Genomic DNA, 27,443 nt, shown 5'->3' on the forward strand with positions numbered 1-27,443 from the left:
ATTTTAAAATAGATATTTATTTGAAAATAAGATACCACAAGATGAATTCCTTAGTTCAACAATTAATAAAACAACAGGAAAAAAAATCAAGCAATTCTTAATTGTACCTTTGTGTTTTTCATAATGAAGCTAGGTATACTTGAGATCTACTGCTGCCTCATACCTTGCTTAAGAAATTCTCTTTTACATGGTGTTGAGGAACAAGGATTACTTTAGTCCATGAAAAATGTTTCTGTATTTGTATTGTTGCCTGTAAGACATGATTATTCACCTCCTGGGGTCCTTTCCTTATAGGAATATCCAGTACACAAGAAATTGTTTCTTAACTATTGGCAAATGCTGGAAAATAACTTGTAATTTGCTTTCCATCATTTGTGTCATGTCAATCAGTGTGTTTTCCAAACTATATTCTAGTGTTGTAGCTTGGACACCAGGACTTGAATTGCTATCAAGCAGAAGTCTTGTTTATCTTGAAATTAATGTATTTTAAATCTGCAGTAAGCCATGGAGAAAAGGAAATATTTTTTGTGCAGATACTTTTCTGTAGGATAAAATTATCTCTGTCCTTTCACTGACCACCTTGCTATTAATTTAAGTTCAACAACCTGCTGGAGTAGATCTACCTACACCAATGAAAAGAGGGCAAAAGTAGTGCTAAAATCTAATTCTGTACATGCTAAAATTTAATTCTGTACAGTTAAACAAAAGGAAGATTTTGGCATGTGAAGAAATCAGTAGGCATGTGATATTCTGCACCAAGTGGAAAAAGAGTACCAGAAGTGATTTTGAAAAAAGATGTTTCAGTCTGGAGCAACCATTTTTCAGATTCCCAAGTACAGCTAGAGTTGAAGGGCTGTTTTGCTGCTCTTTCAGATAGAGCCCCAACATACAAAAGAAATCTTTGCCTAAAATTATCCTGCATGGAACACAAACCACTAACTCCCTGTATAGACAAAAGTAAGATCTGCTCTCTAAGGAAAAAAAGGCTGCAAAAAGATCTGTTCAAGACTGGTGGCTTTCTTCACAGGCCTTTTATTACCTTCGGAAATCAATTTGAGCATGCATTTTTGGTCAAGAAGAATGGAAAGGGGGGGGAAAAAAGGCATTGGGAATGCTTTGTTTAGAGCCATGCTGTAGGCTTCTTTTGTCTCCAAATGGAGCTTGCTCTGTTCCTCAGGAAAGCGTCTGCCCCTTCCTCCTCGGGAAGGATTGCGCTGACCCAAGAAGCAGCAGCTATGGGAAGGCAGTTAGGGTCTTGTCTCCTGTTTAGTCACTTCTGCTTTAATAAAATCATACAATCAGCAAATGGTTTGGGTTGAAGAGTTGTGTATAAGCCATCTGGTTGAACTCCCCATAAAAAAAGCAGTAATGTTTTTAAGTAGAACAGGTTGCTCAAAGCCCGGTCTAAAAATCCATGCCAGAGTTGGCACAAACAAGGCAATGTACAGATATATTGAAGAGGTTCTCTCCTTGTTTCACCTACACTCACAGTAAAAGTTTGCTAATGCTCTCACATCAAATCAATGGAAGAAAAGCAAGCAGATGAACTGAAAGCTTTAATTCTGAAAATCCATCTCATCGGGAACTTCTACCAGTTATGTTTTGGAAGCGGGAGAATGAGGATTCTACAGTTAAAGACTATAGCCAAGAGAAAACCTAAGATGTCAGAGTATTACAACTTGGCTGAATAAGGCTGTTAAAAAATTAGGAATTATGGAAGTCAATTCCTTTTCAATTGTCCACCTGATTGTTTTAATCCAGATAAGTTTGCTTTCTTGATTGTAATATTCTTTAGGAATTTCATGTGACTGAACTGGTTTGTGTGCCCACAATGCTGAGCCCAACTAAAATATGTTGAAATTAGTGCTGTTGGGATTAAGCAAACATAAATATCTGTAAATGAACATGCTTCCCCAATTGCTGTCTTGTAAATGCCAAGAAAACAATCAAAGTTACTACAATTCCAATTTGTTATTATTGTTTCATTGTTCTTAAATATTAACACAGTAAATATATTAAAAATCAAAATTAGAAAATACTTTTCTAAGACCAACAGTGCATCTGTTGCAGTGTAAATGTTTAAAGTGATCATTATATGTAAGTGTTACTTCTAGCTTTATAATTCCTAACTAATGTAACAGTGATAAATGGTAGGAAATAAAGGAAAGGAATAGGCAAGCTGTCTATATAGATAATTCTCCATTTTTTATACTTTGCATTTTAGGCTAAAAATAAAAAAAAAATTGCATTAGCAAAACTGGGGATTTTGAAAACTACCGGTTTTTGAACCCTCAAAGGAAAGGGCAAACAGAGGAAAATACATGGTTTTCTAATCCATACTCTGATACTAATTTAATTTTTTAATGAATTTAACCCTTAAGTATCCTTTTATGCCTGTTTTTGTTGGTTTTTTCCCACCAAGCCCTTGAGTTAGCTACATGATTCCCAAAGGAAGCCATAGCAAGATGTTAATATAATTAAGAGATGGAGGAAAAATTGCTTTCACATTCCCATTTTTTTTGCACCCTGAACCTGTGAAAACAAGCTCAGATTAAAAGTCTGATTAGATTTACACAATTCTTTAAACTATGTACCTCTATAGCTAAATAATAATAGGAAAGTCCTATTAAAATCTCCCAGGAAAGTAATAAAAACCTGTTGCATACACAATGTAGCAATACAGAAACTATGCTATTTACATGAGCACATTAAATTTAGTGTTCTTGAAACTGCAGCTTGCATTTCACTTTTAATATTGATCATCTAATATCTAGTGGCAACCATATGACAAATTAGTCTGCAATGTTATCCAGATGGAAGATTCCTCTTCAACTGACTAAGTATGACACACACTGAAAAAAATCTGAATATTTTTCCAAATTAAACCTTTATAGCCAATTACTCTTCAAGTATTTCTAAGATCCTTTGGGATAGGAATGTTTGTTTATGTGTTCAAGCACCATTGCAGAGAATAAAATTAAACTTAGATGGCAGAGATAAAATTAAAGTGGCTGAAAACACATTGATACCCCATAAAATAAAATGAAAAAGGCCTTGGAATTTTGATAAGCATAAGAATTATAACATACAAATAAAATATGTACACATTTAGCTGAGACTCACTGCAAACCAATAGAAAATTATTTGACCCACTTTTGACCCATTTGACCCACTCATTTTTGGAACCAAAAAGTGCTCATTACAATGATGATCTCTAGTACATCAACTTGTTATGAAAAGTATGAGTTTTCAAAAATATTATGACAGCTGCCTCTTTCCCACTGAAAACCAATACTTTATTTCATTTTCTTCTTTTACCAGTTCATTAGATGTAAATCAAAACTGTGAAAGCTCATGTTCAAGTAGATCTTCTGTGATATTTTACAGAAAAAATATATTATTGAGGGACCTTCAAAAGATTTTTACAAGTCTTGCTTCATTAAATTTTGCCATAATATGTGTCACAGCGACCTTCAAAGCAACCAGCATTTCAGCACCAAATATAGCAGTGCAATATGACAGCTCCAGTTTAAATTATGGTTTCATATTAAGAGTCTGTCTTAGATTTTTTTCCCATAATTGGGAAAGATAGAAGTATTTAAATTAAGATATAAAGGGCATTCATTTCCCTCCTAGATGGGGTGCTTTTTAAAAATAGATAAAACTCTGGTGTTTTTGCAGGAAGATCATATTTCCTGTCAAATATATTCAGCTTGAAAAAATATTAGATAATAGCTTCCCAATTTCCTCCATGTCAAATTCAGGAAAAGAGAAGCACTTATGCATCATTTTGAATGCAGGTGGTAAAACACATCTGATTAGGTACAAGTATCAATTAAGAACATTCTTTCCGCTTCAAAATCCAATGCACTTAGGAGAAAAGTAATAAATTTTGGAGATGAAACTAATCAAACAGAAAAAGACAAATCACTGTGTTGTTTTCAAAACTATGAAAAAACAGGCAGTAAGAGGCTAATTCTGTTTGTGGATTTGGGCTAACAATAACTAGATTGTTTGGGATTTTTTTCAACACAAAACATCTTCACTACTTTTTATCTTTATGCCGAGGTGTCATTTCTATTTTCACAAAATCTTGAGTTAAATATGAATTAATATTTTTTTTTTATTTTTCATGTCAGTGTGTTGTACTTGCTGACACATCTGGACTTTACATGTCTGTGCAACATCCAGAAAAATTTACAGAACTTAATAATTACACAGCACATCTCACCTGGACATTTATAATGTTTCTTGCCCATTAACTGAATAAAATTCTTCTTATTCTGAGACAGGTAATTTTCATCCTTTCACACAGACACAGTAGTTGACTAAATTCTCTTCTTCTGTAAATGAATGCAGTTATAACTTTGCTGATGTAAAACGACTGAGGTTTTTGTATATTAAAATCAATTGGACTGAGGGTATAGGGAAAAAAAAAATATTCCTCCTTCCTAAAATGTGAGATTGGAAGAGGAATATTGTGAGCTATAAAATAGGAATATGAAAATATTTATTTCTTTGTTTTGTTTCTTTGTTTATGTCTTTGTTTTGTGCTTTTTTACAAAGCATGTTAACATCAAACTGATTTACTATGATCTTGTTTTTTCAGACATGCAGCTAACTCTTCAAATTCTTTGTACTTAAGGAATGCTAAAATTATCAACATTTTTTTTCTTGCAATAAATCTAATAACATATTTTCATTGAGTTGATCTGCTTATTGAAATACAGCCATCAAAGGAGATGGGTAACTCTAGGCACTAGGTGATGACAATTGCTGTATGCTTCAGATATCTAGGGAATCATTAATTTCCTTTATGTTAAATGGTCTACATCTCTCTTAGTTTCTGTCATGCAGTCTTAGTAGTGATACACAGAGCAGAACAAGTCACACAAAAATCACAAGCCAGATCAAGTCAGGAGGGCATCTAGCTCAATATCCCATCTCAGAGAAAAAACAGTCACTCTTTAAAATGGATATATTAAACAGGACAACAGAGATTTCTCCCCAAGTGCATTACTTCAGCTTCCACCAATCAACGAGACTAAGGTTTCCTGACCTGTGGTTCCATTGTATTTGCTAGTCTGGTGGATTAGTTTCCCTTGTTCTTGTATTGCTCTTAATTTTTCATTATTTTTATATACTTTTGACCTACATAATATCTTTTGGCAATAAATTACCCCAAACATTCTGCAAAAAGTTAGTAAGAATTTCCTTTTGTTTTGCAAGCCTGTGACCTGATAGTAACAATAATTGAGTAATTGAATTCCCTTACCTGCTGTGTTCCAAGACATGGAGCTGTCATTTCTTACTCACATTTTCCTCTGCATGTTGAATAGGCCTGTTCTGTTTCTCCATCTGGAAGCAATGCCATCCCTTTGATCATCCCTATTTCTGTTCTGTGTTTCATTGTACCTTTGCAAATGCATGCTTGCTGAATATCTTCTGCTTTATTTTCCTAATTTTTTTAAGTCTTTTCTTCTATTACTGTTCTACTTGTATGGCAGTTTCTTTCAATGAAAATGAATTGATGTCCTGCTCTAAGGATTGCTTATATGACCCATTGCCCTTAGTAGTGATACACAGAACATTTCTCTTGAGTCTTCACAATTAAATGTACTGTCTTTCTGCCATTCAAAGGCCCTAGCAGTCTGCAAAGTAAGAGATTAAGTCAGTGATCTGATTTCAGACCTCCCAGTTGGCAGTGGAGAGCATTATCAAAAAGGCACCAGGCTGGCCTGATAGAGGAACACTTGTGCATTTTATTTTGTAAGGATTTTGTGCTTTGTTATGTTCAAGTTCAGTTACAGCAGGCAGGAGGCTTTTGTGCATTGAGACAAATGAATGAAAGCAGCATGGGTAAGATTTATTTTGTTTCATATTTTATTGTCTTGAAACAGCTGAACTCAGCTAATCAATTATTTCATAGGAAATGGTTACTGTATTTCTGTACTGGTGTAGGTGCGTGTGATGCTTTATGAAACACCCAAGTCAGATTTCATGTGTACCAGAGATAATCCCTAGGAATTTTCTGAATCATATTTCATTCACTTTGATTTTCTTCACACCATGAACATAAGATAAAAGAATGCATTACTCTAAGGTGGTTAAATTTGGTTGCCTGGGATATTCTGTGAGCATGACATGGATAGAACAGATCATGCATTCATCAGACCCTTGATATTGATTCTTAACTGACTTTCTGCCTGCTGGGAACACCTCCATTCTTGATAATATGGAAAAGGTTTGCTGCACTGCTTGTAAAAGTTTTTATCACCTGTGCTTCTATCACATTCTCTGACTGATGGAAAAGAAGAACAAGCACAGAATCTGTCCATAGATTTCAGAGGATGTTTACCATTGTAATTGAAAGATATAAAAAGCAAATTCAGACTTTAATCCCCTGACTAAATATTCTGGTATCCTGTTCAGTTCACGTCTTTAACATTTCAACTCAAAACTACTGTACCAATTTGGTTTTGCCTAAAGAAAATCCTTCTGCAGGGTGTCTATCTCTGATGCATAAGCAACAAGAATGAGAATTATTCATCTGCCTTCAGATATTGCTGCATACATGTTTGCACCTCAACTATTGACTCTCAAGTCCTTTTATAGCAAATAGAGAAATAGGCCAGTTTAAGTCATGATTGGGTGAGGATAATCACATCCTAGGGTTACCTATTTACTTCAATTATTAAAGAGGACCAGGGACATTTGATGAAGTTTTCTACTTTGTAGATTGTAGACAAGCTTAGTCAGATGCTGGGTCAGATTTTCCTACCAGAAGGTGAATGCATTTCTTCTCTTTCTTGGATTTTGTGATGTTAAAAGTCTTTCTTGGTTCTCATTTGAATTTATTTAGTGATGGTTGGTGCAGTTGATGTCTCTTAATGTCTTCAGGACTGAAAAATATATTTTAAAAATAATTCAACAGAATTTAATCAAATTCAAGCTAAGCCAGTCTTGTAATAAAAACTGAAGAATGCAAAGGGAAAATTAGAGGTAGGAGTGGAAACAGATTGATTCCATTTTAGTAGCAGTAGAAACCTATATCCTTCCCCTTACTCCTCTTTATTTTCTGTCTAAGACAAAATCAGGTAGGGACATAATAGAAAATTACTGGTGTTTCTCAAATTTTTCTTGTTGTACTGTGTTATTGTCAAAATTTTCATAAATAATATCCCAGCTAATCTATTTATTTCAGTAGAAAATTTGAGTCTTCCATTAAATTGTTAAAGTAGAATTCTTAGTAATATGTGCTTGTCAGGTAATTCAAACCCAACTATGTGGTCTCTCTTACAAACTTTTTCCCTGGATTTATTTGTAATCTTTTTTATCCTAAAAATATGAGAAAGTTTCTATTTCTTCCTGCATCCTAGTTAATTATTTTGAGAACAATTGGGTTGCATGTGCTCACTTGGAGACCATTGCCTCAGTGGTAGAGAGTCCTTGTGATCAGAGACAGAGTTGACATTCTCAGATAGTGGACCCAGGGTGGAATTAGATTCTTCTTGTTAGCCTGTCCTGTGAAATATATTAAATACTAAATTATTTATTGCCAGCAATCATCTTAAAATATGAAGAACTGTAAATATTTCTAGGAAGCAGTACTAAAATACTGTCATGGTGTGGTAGAGAATTAGCTTATTGTAGTTCAGCAGATGCCCTTCTTTGGATCTGATGTGTGCAGCCATGGTCAGTGCTTCATGGGACTTTAATTTCTGCTAATTAAGAGTTTACTGGAATGAGGGAAGTGGAAAAATTTTGTCCCGACTGGCAGCTTTGCTCATAGTGTTTTCACTGTGTACTGTATCACAAACATAGGTTTTAGGTTCTTAATACACAGACTCAATCTGTTTTCTCCCACTTAGACCATTCATCCAAGCAGAAGACTAATCCCTGTGCTCTCAATGACCTCTTTACTGATGTTGTAGACTTGCAACAGATTGCAGCTGTTGTACAGCTTTAGGGCAGAAAATGATTGTTAAGGATCGGCGGGCTAATAGCCTGTGCACCACAGGGAAGAGGATGTGCTCTGCATCTTGGCATTTCTGGATGGCTTTTTTTTTGCTAGATATGCATTTGTTTCTGATGCAGTTGCTGTATTTGCTGTGTCTCTTCTGCTGATTTCTGAGAGGACTTCACAGCACTGGTGATGGAAGCCTAGGCTGCTCTGGGCACAGCATTGCAGATGTAGACAGGACTGTTGAAATATAATCTTTTCTCAGTAGTTTTTCCTATACATCAGTGCAAAGACTTCTTTGGATGCAAGGTGCTGGACTCCCTGGAAAGTTTTAAATCTTTAGGGGAGATCCCTCCTTTGAAGGGAGCTATCCTTCCTAAAGGAGTAATGAGATTGTCCTTCCTTTCAAGATAGCCCAGATATACCATGATCTCTCCCCCTCCTCATTCTTCTCCCCCTTCCCTTCACCTAGCTGAAAGAAAGTTCACAGACCAATTTTAACTTAGAATATAAATTGTGGACAGTTACTCTCCAAATTGACTAGTTGGGATTTTTTAAACTACCTAATAAAAGACATTTTAACAGCTTTGTTGCTCAGTGTACCACTACATTGTGAGTACTGAACTACACTGAGATTTCTAAAGGCACTGCACTTCAAGAATAATAAAGGTTGAGTGCACAGAGCCTCCCTGTGAAGGATAACAGAATCACCAATTTTTTGAGGTTGGAAGGGACCATCATCTTGAGACCATCAAGTCCAAACCCCTGCTCAAGCAGAGCAGGATCACCTAGAACAGGTTTCTCACAACCCTGCCCAGTCTGGTTTTGAAAATCTCCAGGAACTGAGACCTGACAAACCTGTCTGGGTAACCTAGGCCAATGTTTGACCACCCTCACAGTGAAACAGAGTTTCCATGTGTTCAGGTGTAATTTCTTGGGTTTTGGTTTGTTCCCGTTGCTATCAAGTGCAATGCTGAGAGAAGTTTGGCTCCCTTTTTGTCATCCCCATGTATTTACAGACAGATGTTAAGATCCACCTGAGCTGTTTCTTCTGCAGCCTTAGGAGTCCTGGCTCTCTCAGCCTTCCCTCATGTGAAAGAGAACCCAGCCCTTAATCCTGTTTGTGGCCCTGCACTACACTGCTGACCTCCTAGTACTGTTTCTCTTGAAAGTATGAATTTAATTAGTCAAAAACCCCTCATAATCATGTAGATCTGCTTCTGATTTGCAATGCCACTGACCTTTTTTCATCTCATATCTTTTTCCACTTTCTCCAACAATCCTGACTTTTTCAGACCTATGATTTAGAAACATGACTAGTCATTGCTGTTTTTCTATTGCTGTCAGGGTGTGGTGTTTTTTAATGACTGTCCTTCTGCATATGCTTATTTAGCTAGGCCTTTCCTTTTGTCCTTTTTTCTTAAGTCAAATAAAAACAGCAGAGGATAAACAGTGGTCAGATTCACAAACAAACAAAAAATTAATAAAGTGAATATAATTTTTTTTTAAGTGTTAGTCATGCCCATGTGTAATCATCATTCACAGATCCATTGTATAGTTTTAGTTCATTAAACTAAAAATTTCTTTGCAAAAATATGATCTGAACTCAAAATATTTTTTTTTATGCTTATTCCTAATTCATATCACTGGTGATCAGTCTGGGAAATCTTCAAGGTATTTTGCTTAAATAGGTTTCTTAAGGCATTGGGAAGACATTCTGCCTAACCTCAATTAGTTTTAGCTTATTTTTTCTTGCATTCATGATACTATTATCATGTCTAAAGGGTAAAAAAAATCCCAAAAGCCATAATGACTAAAGTAATGAATGCAATAAACATTGTAAATGTTAAGCCTTCACACTTAAAAATTTTCTCTTAAAAATTATTCATTTCCAGACTAGTGTAGTGGAAAAATGCATATTCTGCCCAATGGCATTCTCTTTATAATTTCAAACCCCACAAATGTAAGTATTCTGAAAATGAAGAAAAACTAGGTTTCCCATCTAGAAATAAAAATTAAAAGTACTTCACACAGATGTCAAAGGACAAAAGTTGTGTACTGACACATCTGTAAAGAAGAAAATTTATGACAGTCTTTTTAACTTGCATCTTCTAGCATTAGTCCCTCCTATAATGGTCTTTTCACTTCTGGTAATAGGCAGATGCTAGAACTTTTTCATTTTCTGTGTATTTGATTTGAACGTTTGAAATTAAAGAAATTTATATGCATGCTCAGCAAATAATATAGTCGATGATGCTATTCACAGGTATAAAAAAATGGATCTCTCTAAAGTGCTTGAATTTTATTACTTTATTTTGTAATAAATTAATAAAATTAGCTTTTTGTTGTTCATTTCAGACATAGCACTGTTTTTTCCATCCTTCACTGGAAATTCTTATTTGGAGCTACCTTCTCTGACATCTGTATCTGATACCAGGACTGCATCTGGGCAGGAAACAAGCAATCTGACGACTCTGTACTTGACAGTGAAAACAACTGCTCTAAATGGCACAATTCTTTACAGTGAGTACCAAAGATACTTGAAGCTAAGTATCAGTTTTAGCTCCTTCAGGTCCTTATTAACTTTAGTGTACATCAGCTGGCATTTCCTCTTCAACAGCAAAATGAGTCATTAAAATGCAGTAGAAGCCTTTTGGTATTCTAATGCATGCTGCATTATAAAATTTGAACCATTGTTCCTTGTGTTCCTCTGGAAAGTTCTTTAATTTATGACTCATTGAGCAAAACATAACTTACAGGAGAAAATGCTGCTTCCTGACAAGAAAGAACAGAGTAAGCATATGACTTTAGTTGTAAGTTTTACAGCTTTGAAATACAAATGTTGAAGAAGTTTTGAACAACTTATAGAGAAACAACTTCTCTGTAGTTGGATTGAGTCTCGCTTTTTATAATTGTGATCTTGGTTCCAAATTCTTGATTTATAGAACTATCTTAGGTTCTGCAGTTTTGCCATATTTTGAAGTACTTACTGTGATTTCACACTTCAGAGAATTCCTTTGTGATCCCCCGAGAGTATACGTGCAGACTTGGATATATGCCTGTTAATACTACATAAAAAAGTTGCTTCTTGCCTGCATATTTCATTCCTCAATATATGGCATAAACTTCTGAGACAGAAGTACACTTTTCACTAGTCAGCAAGAAAAGATAGACTTCTCTGCCAGTTGAGTATTTCATTATATATTTTATCTTGCAATTTCTTGCAAATGGAAAACATGGAAAGTGAGGTGATTTCTTCCCAAGAAGAGCTAGAAAGATATGATTATTTGATAGATTTACTCCACAAAGACAAAATCATTAGGAGCATTTTCAGTTCACTGCAACTTCCTAGAGTTACTCTACACAAGAAATGTTATTGATCTAGCATAAATAATTCTGATTAAATTGTTTTGCATTTATATTAATCTGGTAGTAGTATATGTACATAGTTCAGTGAATTCATCTGAACTATGTACATATTTATAAGACAGGGTTAAAAGTAATATAAGCTTTGTGGCATTATTTAATTATGCCTTTTGTTATTATCTGTACTGGATTTTTTTTAGATGTGAAACACTCTAGCCCCAAACTGAAAATTAATGTTTACTTCTTTTCAAATAAGTATTTTAAGTCCTTGTATTTTATATCTGGGCTGTTACTGCAGCTGCCTAAGCTACAGTACTGCAAAATTTGCCAAGAATCATGGATAAGTGGTGATGTGGCAGTTCTTTATATCGAAATGTTTTATACTTGTTAGTTATTTCAATCTCAAGAGGAGTTATTTGCCCTTGAAGAAAAATTCAATGAAGGTTATTGGAAGTATTTTGAATATATTTGACATTTAGTGATTTTGTTTGCTTCATCACTGCAGATTAATTTGGCTCCAGCCAAAGTTAATCTTGCTATCTACACATAAGCCCTGAGTAAGCATCTCTGTAAACCAAAAATCTCAAAGAACTCCAAACTAAAAAGAAAAAAAGAGGAAGATTCTCTCTGCTATACTCAGGAGGAACTCAGGAGGAAGTGGTGTTTTTTCAGCCTGGAGAAGAGAAGGCTCTGGAGACACCACATTCCAGTCTTTAAGTATTAAATGGGTGCTTATAATTCGAAATATGGGGCTAAACTTCTTAGTTGCCTGTTGCAATAGGACATGGGGTAATGTCTTTAAACCAAAAATCACTAAATGAGTGTAAATGTAGACTAGATATAAAGATTTTTTTACAATGAGGGGAGTGAGGTACTGGAATAGACTGCCTAGAGATGTGGCCGATTCCTCATCCCTGGAATCATCCAAGTCAGGTTTCAGAAGACTCTGAGCAACCTGCTCAGGTAGAAGATGTCCCTGCTCATTGCAAGGGGTGAGCTAGATGACCAATTCATATGACTCTATGCATTTTCTTTTCTAGGTAATGTACTTATTTTGCATCTAACCTAATTAGATATTTAAACCTAATATAACTTGTTCAGCTATTAGTTCATACTGTCTATGGAAAATTGTTAACATGGTATTTTTCAGGTGTTTGCAGATATTTTGTTTTAGCCGTATTTGAGGACTTCATGTTCTTTAGAATATAAATGTTTCCACTTTCTAGAATGATAGAATGACATTACTGGAGAACCCTGACATTTTTTGCTTTCCTGTTATCCATATCTGAGACTTCCATGGGCAGTGTCACAGCTCACTTTTTGTCCCTCCAAAAAGGAGTCAGTGCGGATCAGGATTAGTGGTACGAGTTCAGTTCTCACCCTAAAACTGAGCTGGGGTAGCTCTAGGAACTCAGGATAATTTTTGTATATTTTCTCAGGGTGAAAAATCACCTTTTCTTCACAAGTTCTCAGTACCATGTCATACTTGCATTTTCATTCCTTGTGTTACCCCTAAAATGGAATTTTAACTGATTTGCATTATTCCGCTCTTTTAGTGACCAGTGGGGTTTCTATTAAGGTTAGATTTCTGTTAAGCTAAATAAATAGATAAGTAAATAAGGAAAACTTTGGATCTCTGCCTGGCTGTGGAACACAGACACAGAAAGTAATGGATGACTTATCAGAGTTCTTGTAGAATTCTTGTAGAATTCTGATAAGTCATCCATTACTTTCTGTGTCTTATTATCAGAATTCTGTGTTAAGCATTAGATAGATCTTTGCTTTTCAGTTCCACTTTAACAATCTCTGTCCCTCCTTCTATAACACCAATTACTTTTCCTTGGTTTTACTCTTTCTTTTTTTGTTCTGTGTCTCCCTGATAATTAGATTACTTTCCAAATATTACAAATGTTTCTTATAATGGTTCAGATCAATATTCTTATTTGGTTTTACATTAATGTAAAATAAAAAAATTATATAAATGCATAAATAAAAATCTTTCCAGTGTTTTATGAATGAACTCCATGTACGTATACAGATAATTGAGAATTTTTAAATTATTTCTGTACACTTTTCTGTCAAATAAATATCCTTTGTGAGTTCCCTCATATGCTTTCTCTGTATTTCCTTCATCCCCATTTTTTCTCCCTACTCTGTCTTTCATTTTCACTTCTAACTACTACAAAAGAGAAGCTGCTGCTGTCAGCTCTTCTGCTTTTAATAGTAATACAACTCCTGCCTTTACTCTGTTTTTTTGAAGCTGTGTGACCATCAAACATCCAAGGAATGAACCATCAGCAGAAAGCCAACTTGAGGCTATTGCACTTACTAGGTACAAGAACCACACACTTTTAAGGGTTAATGTTCCAAACATTATCAGATTCTGTTAATTTATGCATGTTAGCAATGGTTTAATAATTGTGGTTACAATTAGCTTCACACATTCATAAAGCAAAAACCTTTCTATTTGTCAAAATAACTTTTTAAAATAGAAAAATCATTACAGTGATCTGCTTCTTTCAGATGTACTTTACTAGAAAATTGTTACACATTTTTGATTAGTTTTTTTAAATTAATCCAACTTCACATTGCACATTTTACAAACACACCTGTTTTTACCAGGTGGTGGTGAGGTTACATCTGTTTTTCTGGTAGATAATTAGTAGACATTTAATTACAGGGAGAACTCTCAGACACAATGCTACTAATACACAAATGAATTTGAATCAGAAAGTATGCATAAGAAGACTATTTAAGTCAAAATCATAAGGATAATATAAAAGGATTGAAACTTGCATCTGTCATTGCCTAGTACATTAGCCAGTGAAGAGCAAAAAAGATCTGTGCCTTCTTCACTTTTTCATGTCAACATGCCTTTAAATAAAAAGAACAGAACACTGAAATATCAATGCAATAATTTAATACCTCTTAGCACTTAGTGCAATTATATATATGCAAATATATATAAGACAAAGAAAATAAATATAGAGAATACAGCAAATAAGCTTGCTTATGGGCTGACCAATAGGCAGAAGATGAGAACCACTACATGTGCTAGGCATGCCACTTTAGTAAATCATACCATACCATTGTTAAAAAAAATCCTATTTGATGCCTTATTTACCAAAAATTTTATCAATGATTAGTTGAAATTAACAAGTACTAAGGACCTGTAGAGGCTTCCAAAAATAGATTTTCTGTTAAAAAAAAAAGGGGAAAGAGATATGTCATAGAAGTCTATGTATGATATATAGAAAATTACTATACATACATCTGTCTTAATACAAAGAAAAATTCATTTACATTCTTAATAATGAAATTTTCCCTAATTATTTCAGTATGTATTCAATAAATACATACATTAAAGAGTGTTAACAGTAAATGGACTAAAAATCCCTGGAATTTTTTGTTGTTATGTTATGTTTAAATTGTTGTTAGAATGTGACAATTACATTTGTGCCAATAAAGATTAGCCATCATTTGAGAAGATTTATTTGTTGACTACAGAATGCATTCATAAAATTTCTATTCTATTCTTTAATTATTTTATTTGTTAGCATGATTAAATTTCATCAACATGTCAAAGCAAATTGTGATATTTAGCCACAAAACAAAATAAATTGCTAGCAATCATAAAAACCTGATACAGTTGTAAAGTTTTACTTCATCATTTTCACTTTTAAGAGAGTCAGCATAATGCTGCTCACAATCCCTTCAAGGGTAGGTTGTTTAGCTTCTGCTATATATGGTAGCCTATAACTTCTGACAATTGGATTTCAGATATCACAGCCCATGTTTATAGCATTCCTTAAGGACAACAGCTCCCTTTTCATAAGCTGGGCTCATAAATTATTTCCTTTTTTCTTAGAAGCTCTGTTCCCCAGATCTTCCCATATTGCCCTTACCCTTAAGAAACTAGAGGCCATTCAGACATTTCAGTTGCAGTCTCTTTGTCTCTTATTTCAGCTCTCATTTTCATGTAAAGCATTTCACAGTATCCTTCCTGTGTCAAAATTTATTTTCTATCTTAATAAAGTTAATCCCATATTTTAATGGGACTTCAAATCTCTGTTTTAGATAGGCAATCATTTAAGCTCAATGGCCATTTGCTTGTTGACATACTGATGTACAAAAATAACCTTCCAGCTCACTGTTTTCTGTGAAAGGATGATTGCTGAGATTCTTTTGCTGGAACCCTCACACAACCTCTGCTGAGGTCAAGATGATTTACCCCTAATATCCAACAAGGTTTTGAACTCAGGTATTTCCTGATCTCTGTCTCTTCCCAGAACCTGTCTGTTTTGCTTATGACTCAGGCTTTTCCTATGAAGGTAACTTCCATCATATGCACTAGGTAGTATATGCTCTTTCACATTGACAGAACAAAATTCTCTGACTCCTCATGTTCACTGTAGAAAGATTTAAAGGACTGTCCTTTCAAAGGATTTCATACCACCTAGCAAATAATGTGAAGAATGCTGTTAGTCACCTGTAAGTGTGACTTGAAAGTGCTCCCTAGACTGAAGTTCAAGCAGCAACACTCACTGAAGTTTCAAGAAGTAATGCTGCCTTTGAGAGAGCTGTCCCAGATTTTTTACTTTACTGGTAATAATGAGGAGTTTTTTCCAAGTTTTTACTAGTGGGCAATGTGAATAGACAGAGTCACTGGGAGAAGGAAAACAAGCTGTTCATCTGTAACTTCACTTTTTCAACACCTGGTATATACATGCACATATACATCCACTTCATTCTCTCTGAATCAATGTGACTTACAGATCTGCTTACTGGTAGAAATTGGAAATGCCAGGAATGGCATGTACAGGGAGGGGAGAAGACTAGGAACCAGGTAGTACAATATATGCATATATCAGTTATATGATGTTTAAAAAGCAGTGCAATAGTGCAATATATTTTGAAAGAGAATTATCAGACTATTGTAAAAGGAAATTGTAAAAGCCAAAGGCATGAAATCCAGTCAAATTAAAATAGCTTTGGAGTTAATTAGGTATTCAGAATACAAAATATGTCTAAGCATAAAAGGCTTCAGTAGGTCATCAGGATTTGTAACAGACTGAAGAAATGCAATGTTGCCTAGAAAGCTTCTCTCAAGGAGGGAGTTTACATTGTGAAATGTTTCTGCTAGGAACTATACAAAAGGAAATGATCAGGCAGTTGCAAGCACTGTTGTCTCTCTCTGATCTAAAAGATCATTTTTTGCTCTTTGTTTTGTCCTCCAAAATAAAGTTGATTTTTTTTTTTTTTACAAATTATTATGTTTTTAAAGTCTCAATAATGCCCTCATTCTTTTTACCTTTCTGAATAAAAATAATAAAGGATGTTCTGTCCTGTGGCCCTCTGCAGCAGCTCCAGGCCTGGGAGCTCCTACCCAGCAGATGAAACCCAGCCCTGATTCCAGCCCTTCTGACCCACTCTGGGGGACTCCTGCTCATGATTCATGGGCAGAGTCACTCAAGGCTCACACATCCAAACCCAGGCACTCCACAGCTGAGGGTCCCCCAAATGCTAGCATGAGATTTCTCCCTGTCCAACACCCATGCCAGCACCCAGAGCCTCCTATTCAGAGGCAGTGGTACATCAAACAATATATGCAGTATTTTCAGTTTCTTGACCCAGTTAGTGAGTCTTTTTTACTTCAGTTAAACATAGTAGAATACAGTGAAATAAACAGATTAACATTTTAACTATTTGTCTTAAAGGTGAATAAAAATTGTAAACAGGAACTGTCATACATTTTATAAAAAGTAAGTACAGTTAAATTCAAAGGGCAAATTCACCCAATAGCATTTGAAACTGTAGGTGTCAGTCCTTTTTTTTTAGAAGAGCCTTGTATCATTCATCACTTAAATATTTTGCTGTCATTTTTACAATGTATAACATACTATTTAGTGGAAGTGAACTTAAGCATATTTTTCATTCTTATTTTTAAGAGTTCAAGTAACAGTATGTTTGATGTTTTGTAAATAATTTTTCTTCTCCTCAAGTCTGAAATACATCATGAATTGGGAAGAGCTGTCATCTTATAATTTTTGTTTTCTATAATTTATTTGAAAAGCTGAATGAATGTGAATTTCTTTTTTTATTGTCACCTTCATTGTCTTAATGATACTGCTGGATATAGAGAGAAGTTCAGTTAATGTAAGATCTCTGTAAGATTGATGTCACTGCAGTGGTATTAAATTTTGTCTTTTAGTTATTTTCTTTTACTTTTAACTGTTATCAGCTAAATACAGACATTTACAGTCTGATTTTTTTCCTCACAGTCACTCAAGAAGAGTTCTGTATATGTACAGAAGGGTCCCCAAGGTCACATAGGCATCATGTCTGATGGTGTTCCAGATGTGTGATTTAGTTCTGTGAGGTCCTACACTTTCAGAAGTGTGACTGTCTCCATTTTTGTTTTCAAAGCTGGTGAAAGAAATTTTGGAGAGCAGTTTCTTCACTTGTATCTTGTGGAGGGAAGACCAACAGTTCGATTAGGCTGTGGAAACTCTCAGAACATTCTGACTGTATCCCTGAACCAATCTGTCAGCAAGGGGATGCTCGTCCCTATCACAGTAAGGTAAGAACTGGGTTACACTAAAAGAGTTTTAGCCATCTATATTGAGCAATAAAATTTAATTTCATTCTTTTTTTTTTGACAATAAAAGGGCAAGTCAAATTGGAAAGCAAATTTGGAAACCTTTTTCATAAAGTTGAAAATATAATTCAATTTTGATTCTCCTTGATTGAAAATACATTTTAGTTCACACAGATTACTTCAGTCCTTTGGAGAACTTATGAATCATTCAAAGTCTTCAAAGTCCAGATACATTTACAGATACAGATTATTTCAGTCATAATTTTTGAAATTACAGATGGGGGTCTCATATTTTATGCTTATTAATTAACACGTTGAATAAATTATATTTGTCATCACATTTTAGTGCTAAATATAAGACTAATCTATTGTTTAAGATAAATTAAAAATGGGCATGCTAACAACATCTTACATTACAGGGTGTACTTGGAGATTTTAAAAGCTTTATTCAAACAACTACAATTCTAAAAGTTGTCATATCAACATTTACCACTGTACTATCAGGGTTATACAAGTGGCTAATCACTGCTGTCATTTTTCATCTTGTACAAATGATAGTTCTCAAAATGGTTCATTTATCATTTTGAGATGGATATTGGTTTCATGCTTTGGTAATGAATTAACTCTTTTCCAGTCATGGAATTTCATATGTGCAAGCTAGGTAGGAAGTAAAACAGAAATAATATAGGGGTTTTTGTTATATTTATATTAGTAAGGTTAAATAATGGTAACGTATTCAATCTTTACTTCAGAAATGCTTAGAAATAATTCTGACCCATATACAATATCATATTACTGTGATTAAGATAATATTTTTTTACATCATTTAAGTATTATTAAGTATTAATTGCTGCACCTGAACTGTAAACATTTGTGCTGTGAGGGAATGTAATGCACAAATTATGAAATTAAAGGAAGCCTTAGTTAGGACTATTTTTTGCTGTAAGAGGATGGTATGTGAAGGAGACTGCTGCAAAAGTTACCATGAAATATGCATGTTGGGCTTCTCAAAACTGCCTTTTACTATGAAAAAAGAAAAATCAAAGCAAAATCTGAATGTTTTTGTGTTTTTTTCTGAGCTGTTTCTCTATGATGTAACTGTTGATCAATTCTGAAATGACAGAGGTCTGTTGATCTCACTATATAGAGTAGATTGATAAGGGGAGAAGAGAATGTTCAGCATACCAGCCTATTTTCTTAGATTGTATGCTTAACCCATCTGCTGTACCACTTCTTTTAGAAACAAATTTGTTAGAATATAAATCCTTTTTTCAATACACAGAAAGCTAATAGGAGCTGCCATTTAAGAAACTGTTTCATTTCTATCTTCTATTTCTTTTCATCCACAGGTCTTCACATTACTTTTTTTCTACATTTAAAACAGGGATTTTTTCCTTTTATGCTTAGCATTAACATCTAGTATTAATGGAACAAAGTCACAGAGCATACATTCAAATCTTATTAGCTGGCAGTGTATTTATTTTAGGATTTTTGTACAGATTGTAAAAGCACATAAAATTTACAAAGAAAAGCATATCACTTCCCCTCCTTTTGATCTAGCAGATTTTTTTCTCTCCGAAAATACTCGATAGAGTTATACAGCTCAATACAAATAAATTATTATAAGTTTGTTTTTTAATCCCAGAGGCTTCTCTTGTATGAGACATTGGTCAGATAACTGTCTGCACTGCCTCAGCTGTGGTAGCATTGTCTTTGCTTCATACATTTAAACCATTAAAATGCCATACGGATTTCAAAGCCTAATAATATTGTAGCAACAAATGCAGCTAAACGAAAATTTAAAAATTGATTCTAGGTATAGAGTTCAAGTTCACACTGAAAATTTTATTTCCTGCTTTTTCTACCTTAATATTAATACCTCTGTATTTATGGTCTCATTCTTCTTGTTGTTACACTAAAAAATACTATCAGTTCAATTTACACATTTCCTTTGTTTACTAGAATTTTATACTGCTATCTTTGAAACAGTGGCATACTAAATAACTTGCAAGGTGTGATTGTAGACTGTGACTTGTAGGGATTTACATGAATTTGAGTTTATGGGCTTGGCCTTCAAAATGACTTGTGATTATTCTTGTGAGTCCTTCTAAAATGTAGAGAGAGCAGTATATCCTTCACCAAGCAGCAATAAAATTGTAATCCTTCAGCAATCATCCTTAACCTCTGTCAAAGGAAAAAACAAAATTGACAAGGCAGTTGTAGCCTCCCAAGCTCTTGTATCATAAGATATAAAATATGAATCCATGACAAACTGTTGATTTGTGTTCTCAGAGGCTGTTGGAGATAGATAATTCTATCTGTATGCTTTACCTGCAAAATTCTGTGGTTTTTTTTCCCTATAATGCAGGAAAAGAGTCAAAGAGTAGAATAAATGATGACTTTTTGTTACTGTTTCCAAGCTCTCCAAAAGGGGAACAAAACATTTGCTATATTGGATTTTGAATTGGTTTGGAAGATCATATTTGATTGTTATTCTGGTTTTGGATGCTACTATGACTGCAGTGGTTAAACACTACAAATAACACATCCAATATCTATAGAAAGAGACTCTCCTTTTCAAACTTATTTTTTTTAATCCACATGTGCAAGAAATGAATACATTCCCATAGTTTAGAGCTATTGCTTTCTTTTAACTGTATGATTAGTTTCCTTAGAAATGGCCATTTTCTCAAACCTGATGAAGATTAAATGAGTTTTAAATGTTCAGTCATTGTCTTTATGATACTTGTGAAATGGCAGCTTTATAGAAGAAAGTCAATAAAGCTCTGATTGCTTACTTTTTTTGCCTTGCCTAAAGAAAATAGAAACCTGTTTCAATGCAGTTTCATGTGTTTCTATTTCTGTTTATTTTAGGATGATTTGATTACTGGTTTGAAAATGTGCATTCATTTGAGTGTAATTTTTTATGATATCATGATTGAGAATGTATTGGGTTTTTCAGTTAAAGCTGTGAGCACATACTTGAAATGTAGTTTGGATTGGTTTATGGATTTGTTCTTTAAAGTTATTCAAAGAACATTAATCCAAACACATTTCATTCCATGAGTAGGTTCTGAAATGCATTTGCCTGATGTAAAATTCGCTCTACTTTGTGGTTAAAGTGCTATTACTGTCATGGGGGCAAATGATGTTTCTTCAATTCAGTGGTTGAAAAAAGGTAAATTTAACAAAGAGATTGAAATACTCAGGTCATCAGGATTTTGATTTATCTAGATAGTAAGGTGGATTGTCACTTTTAGAATATGAGTACTGATATTTTTTAGACATCTTAGATTCTTGTCTCTAAATGATATTTTTGTCTGTTCTGCACAGTGATGTGACACAGCGGGTCCTTTTCCATTTAGGAGATTCCAAGGAAGCACTAATTAAAATCTTCCCTCTATGTGACAACATCACTCTTCAGTCTTATGTACCTGCAGAACTTTCAGAATTTTACTCTGGAATTTAATGAACATAGTGCCCATCCCCACAGAGCTATATCATGTTATTATGTACATTTACATTTCATGTATCTTCCAAGTGAACATATTGAAAGCAGTTGTTTCCAGCTTTCTGTCACACTTTAATCAGTAGTATGGATGTGAGCATTTACTCATGGCTGAGAAGGACACCTTTAGCTGTCCTTAAAAGGGTTTATTTGTTAAATTCATTATCCAGTTAATTTGGCCAACTATCACCTAAACCATGCAGTGGTACAGAAGCTGCTGAAGTTTATTATTTGGTCTTCCAGCTTCAAAAGCAGATGGCACATTCTGAACTGCGAAAGTCCTCAGCATGTTTTTGTACCTCCACACGGAAACTTTGGCAAGGTGTAATGTATTAAGTACTAGTTACATTATTATATTACCAGTGCCCATGATTTTTCCACTTCTACTTCCACCCTTTCCACAGAAGAAGAAATTCGTTGCTTGAACTATTCTCCAAAGCTTTTTCATGCATGTGCATTCTGAAAATGTGTTTCTAAAAAAATATGTAAATCACAATCTATATGATATGTTGTCTCATTTTCAGTCATGGTGTTTACCTATTCCATTTCTTTATTTCAGAGATATATGGGTTTTCATATTAGTGCATATTTTTATTGTTATTTACAGGTGTTGGGTATCCTGCATAGTGTGAAAGTATTACTTAAAATTACATTAAATCAAGAAAACAAAAAAAAAACCCAAACTCAATTATCTGATGTCTTGCTATTGCTTCCAATATTACCAGTTACCTAGAAATACAGGATATTTTTTGATGATTTGGAAACATCTGAGCAGCAGGTTTTATATCTCAGCAAGTATATAGTGTAGCCTAGATTTCATACATGCCATACTGATTTCCAACATGATTAATTATGTTATGAATGAAAAATGGAAAGGTGATTTGGTAAATGACAACTACATGCAATATCGCTGTCATCTTACCACACCTCATATTTTCAAAATTATTTGACGATTAACAGTGAAAGCAGTCTGAGATAGATTTAAGAATTTTAATTTTATTTTATGAATTTATAAAATTGTTAAGGAAAAAACATTTAGATGTGGTTTTAAAAAGAAATATTTTACATACTCTCTATCTTAATTTTGAATTTTAAGTCAGCATGTAGATGAATTGTACCCCTGTTGTGTTGCATAGAACTGGAAATGCTGTAGGATATTAATTATATTTCATCAATTTTGAAGAAAAATTTTTATTACTTCTAGAAGGACATATATACAACTGAATGCATTTATGTTTGCTGCATTTTCTATAGCAATTGAAAATTTCATAAAATCATCATATTTGCCACTATAAACTAGGAATGCTTTTGCCCTGTACACCAATGTAGTGTTTGTTCTCTGAAAGCCTTAATCCCAGTTTCATTAATCCAGCTGTTACAGTTTTACACAAGTAATCACTACATCTATTTCATTTTAAAAATAGTCCCATAAGAGATACATTAAATCAAGCTAATGAATACAAATTCTTGTATATATAATTAAAATTTAAAACAAAAATTTGGAACATTGGAATCAGCTGGTGAAATAATGCCATGTGGCATGTTATCTGGAATAACTCAAATAAGAAAGTGGATTGTCACAAAGAATATAGAGAAGGTTACCTTTTGTGTTCATTTCAATTTCAGCTTTTGTGTATGAACAGAACATTCAGTGTGTTTAGAAACATAAGCCACTCTCTGAAACTTTTTTTTCTTCCTTCATTCATCAGCAGTATGCAATATTTCATCAGTGATCTGTCAAAGCCAACAAACCAACTGCTATGGCTGTTCAAGCTCATTAGCTACTGACTTGAAGAACAGATGTTTGAATTCCTGTACCCTTCATGCTCTGAGTTTATGCTAGATTTTCTTGCATTAACTGCCCTTAGAGGAATGACCCAAGAACACAGAAGGACAGAGTCAAGTGATTCTTTAGCTGGAAAGGCCCTCTGGAGGTCCTTCCAACATTCCTGCTCAAGCCGGCTGTCCTGGTTTCACCAGGGGTAGAGTTTTCTTCTCAGTACCTGGTATAGTGCTGTGTTTTGCATTCAATATGAGGGTTAGGTCAATAACTCATTAATGCTATGGTTGCTGCTAATTCATGTTTACAATAAGTCAAGGGCCTGTCTTTATGTCTCATACTCTGTCTGTAAGGAGGTACACAAAAAAATCATTAACTGGCTTTGGGAGGTTTATTGCAAAGTGGCTCACCACAGGCCAGTTGCAGTAAATGATGTCATAATATTTTCAACTTCCAATTCATATTGTGTCATTTTACATTTATCTCAGATGAAAAGGCTATGTCACAAAATAAGTGATAGCTGCTGTGTTTTCTTATGGACTAATTACAGAGTTGCATTAAATGTCGTTTGAGCTCCTACAAGGATGTGCATTCCAAAAGCTAAAACTACTGACCAAAACCAATGCATTAAAGAAGGTTTGAGGTTCTCTTGCTAGGTGTGAGTCTTCTTCAGTCTTTTTCAAAGTTATTCATATCTATATAAATGTTAGAGTGTGAAACTGTAATGTAGAGTGCGAACTGTATTAGCAGTTCAATAATGCAGAGTAGCATCAGGCATCCAGAGATCCATACTGAACTGAGCTCTGAGTCACAGCTGGAGTGCTATGACTACCTGCAACCATAGAAGCAACAGGGAAAAGCAATGTATATTTACCATATTTCAAAGATAAAGCTTTGAAAAAATATGAGGCTGTTGATTACTTACATTATTTAAGAAAAATGCTGATGAGTCATATTTATTCTATCTAACTTCACCTACTTTCAAGTAAGGCATTAATCTAAAGGAGTTTGTATAAGTACATGGATTTATGGCAAAATTTAAAAATTAATGCAATACTCAGACATTTATTGCTCACTAGCAATTTTTGACACTCAACTGAAAACTGACAGCTTGTATCTAGGTTGCTTCCCTGAGTGGTCAGTGTTAAATGATAAACAAGCTGAAAAAGTAGAAAAATTGGTTTGCAAAATACTCTTTATTTGTTTCTCACAATTTTTTATCCCATTGATAAACCCTTTTTTCTGTTACAATTACTGCAGCTTCAAACATAAATAAAACTCAAGATTTTGTTGTTGTTAAATCTTAATGATAAAATAAATATATTTTGTAAATGTCTCTAGTATCAGAGAAAATAATACTGGAAAGTATTATTTGGAAAGTCCTGTTAGCAGGGCACACCCTCCAATCTGTTGAACACAGAATTTGAAAAATTAAATTTTGTTGGAAATCTTATGTATTTAAATTTTATGCTAAATCAGGCATTCTGTTAAATCAAATTCTGTTTAGGGAAAATGCTGACTTTAGCATAGATGCATCAAACAGATGCTCCAATCATAAATTTAAAATTGACATTGTGAATTCCTGTTTACACTTCAATATCCTGAAAAAAATAAGAAAGCATAATTTAATCTCTATTCCTGAAGGTACCAGAATTTAAACTTTTTAATTGATAGAATAAGAGATGATAGAGATGAGTATATTTCCTATAGGAAAAATGATAGATTTTATTTTTAACCATATTATCTGTTTTAAGAATGTAACATATTTCATTTGAATTACCAATGTTGCTAAAGGGTATTTGTATTTATTAGTGAGTTCAACTTAACATAATAAAGCAAAATCAAGCAGCAAAGAAAAAATGCACTAACACTGACAGTATTTTATTTTGGATTGTGTTTGCCATTGTAGGATAAATTAACTCATCCTAAAAGATGCTGATAGGCATAACTCCCTCACAGCTATGCAGAATAATCCATCATTCACCACAAAGACTTGAATATTTAACTTTCCATTAATCTGCAAGAAATACAAAAAAAAGTTTTATGATGCAGAGCAAAACAATTTCATCGTTCCGAAAAAAATTCTGTCATGTCAGTGGTCATTTTTACATTTTACATACAACTTTATATTTTATGTACTGACTGTCCCAGTGAGAGTGCCTGTATAGACTAGAGGTAAAATGGAAAGGTTTTTTTGATCTTTCTTGTGTTTAAGGTGCATTCCTGCCCAACTATTATGTTGTTCTCCCACCATTCTCCCTCTCTAATGTAGAGGACCAGACTTGAAAATAATAATGAAGGTTGATATTATTGGGTTGGAGCAATGTTTTTATTATGTCCATTTTTTCCTAGGATAAGCCAAACACTTCAGTAATACCCCTCATACTCATACTCTGAATTTCATTGATTCCAGTGATTGTTTTTAAAAAAGTCCACTTCAACCCAGTGGTTCAAGACAGTATATTTACTTTGCATTTTTTCCTACAGAAGTGATAAAATGAAAAAAGCTAATGAAGAAAACCTTGTCATATCAATTTTAACATTTTTAAACAGAATCTGATGTTTAATGACCATGGTAATCTCCAATGTATGTTGATTATTTCATTGTTAAGCTATTACAGATATGTTGGTAATTAGATATGTGAATAGATTGTTAGGTTTTCATGCTATAACTTTCAAAAGCATGACTAAAGTATTATATAATTCAGAAAATTATAAAACCTCAATGTTCATCAGACCCTTTTATCAAACATGACAAAATAATAGCTAGTGTAATTTTCAGAATAACCAGAAAAATTCATTTTCCAAAGGAAGTTGTAAGATTAATAATCACATTAAGAAAACAGTTTCAGTGTGCTGTTGACAATTGCAGTAATTATTTATTACTTTCTTAGTGAGTGATGCTGTTAACAACAGTTATTTCTCTATGAGATTTTACTGAATCTCTATGCCATAATTTATCAGGTCTTCTAAAGACAGTGAGTTGTGAATTCACCAGAATTAAAGTATACCTTATAAAGCATAATGGATGCACATTTATTTGTCTTCTACTTTTAGATTTGGCTACGTGTTATAATTTTAAAATTCCAATATCCAAAGAATCTCTGATTTTCTGCAAGAAAAATAGGAAGAATAAAGTTCTAATAGTCTGTATAACCCAATTTCCATTTTCTGGATACATCTGCTTTGAAAATTATATTATTTGCCCTTCAGTATTGTTGCAGATAAATCATATGTAAGAGATTTTTTATTATACAATGGAATTTCTAAACTGCATTTAACCTAAATTTCCAAAATTTGCTAAGTTCTTTACAACCCTCCCTTTCTGTATTAAAGGAGACACTGCTTTAATGGTGCAGACTGGTAGACAGTCTTGTTTCTTCTGTGTGCTGAACAAGCATTGCATTCCAGGAACTTCTGATGTGATTGCTTACTCACTGCGGTTTCTCTACATAGACAGTGATATCATACGATTCACTTTTCCTTCTTCTTGGGCCTGAGTCAGGCTGGGTGAGAAAGCAAAGATTTCGAAATATTTGGCTGCTCCCACTGCTCCAGGGAGGAAGTGGGATGCATGGCCCTTCTGATCTGCTTGGAAGGAATAACAGTTATGTCACATACAGACTAGTATGAAGGGATTTCAGTACTGCTGAAGGGACACCAGGCATAATGCGTGAAACGGTGCAGATATCTTTGACATGAAGGAAAAAAAAGGAGTCACTGGATTACAGAAGGAATAATGAAATTATAAAATTCAATGTAATATGATATATTGTTAAATATTTTTATCATTTCAATATTTTATTTTTTTTATTTCTAATATATATAAATTCTCTAAAATTCACCATCTATGTCTGGTCACCCAATGATTTACACAGAGGATTTTTCAGACAGCAGTTTACTTTCTGTGGGTTTGGCACAGCACATGGAGCAATAGCATTGGAGTATAGAGCCAAATACCTTTTGAAGGCGCTGTGTTGCCTTCTTCCTAAGTGAGGTGATAGTTTACACTGTTGTATTTGAGAGTTCTGAAGAGCTGAACAACAAAATAAAACTGTGAAGAGCAAGCAGTTTTTTAATTCTCTTCCTCCAATCTGTTGTTCTGTATGTGGAAGATCAATACAGAAATAAAATTGGTTCAGTGTGCTTGTAACAATTGGCAATTCTCTTCAGGTTTGCCTTAGCTGAGAGCAATAGGAAGTACTATTTGCTCTGTCGGTATTGAAAA

At 33.9% G+C, this 27,443-nt stretch overlaps 1 protein-coding gene across 1 annotated transcript in view; it reads left to right on the forward strand.

The window, feature by feature from the left end:
• EYS (eyes shut homolog) overlaps positions 1-27,443 on the forward strand; it is a 723,503-nt gene that overhangs the window by 568,690 nt on the left and 127,370 nt on the right. Inside the window, 2 exon segments of the mRNA XM_066547467.1 lie at positions 10,322-10,486; positions 17,756-17,909. Of these exon segments, the coding sequence (XP_066403564.1) occupies positions 10,322-10,486; positions 17,756-17,909 (319 nt within the window).

This window comes from Molothrus aeneus, chromosome 3, assembly GCF_037042795.1.
Source record: "Molothrus aeneus isolate 106 chromosome 3, BPBGC_Maene_1.0, whole genome shotgun sequence".
In the NCBI taxonomy this organism is placed as follows: Eukaryota; Metazoa; Chordata; class Aves; order Passeriformes; family Icteridae; genus Molothrus; species Molothrus aeneus.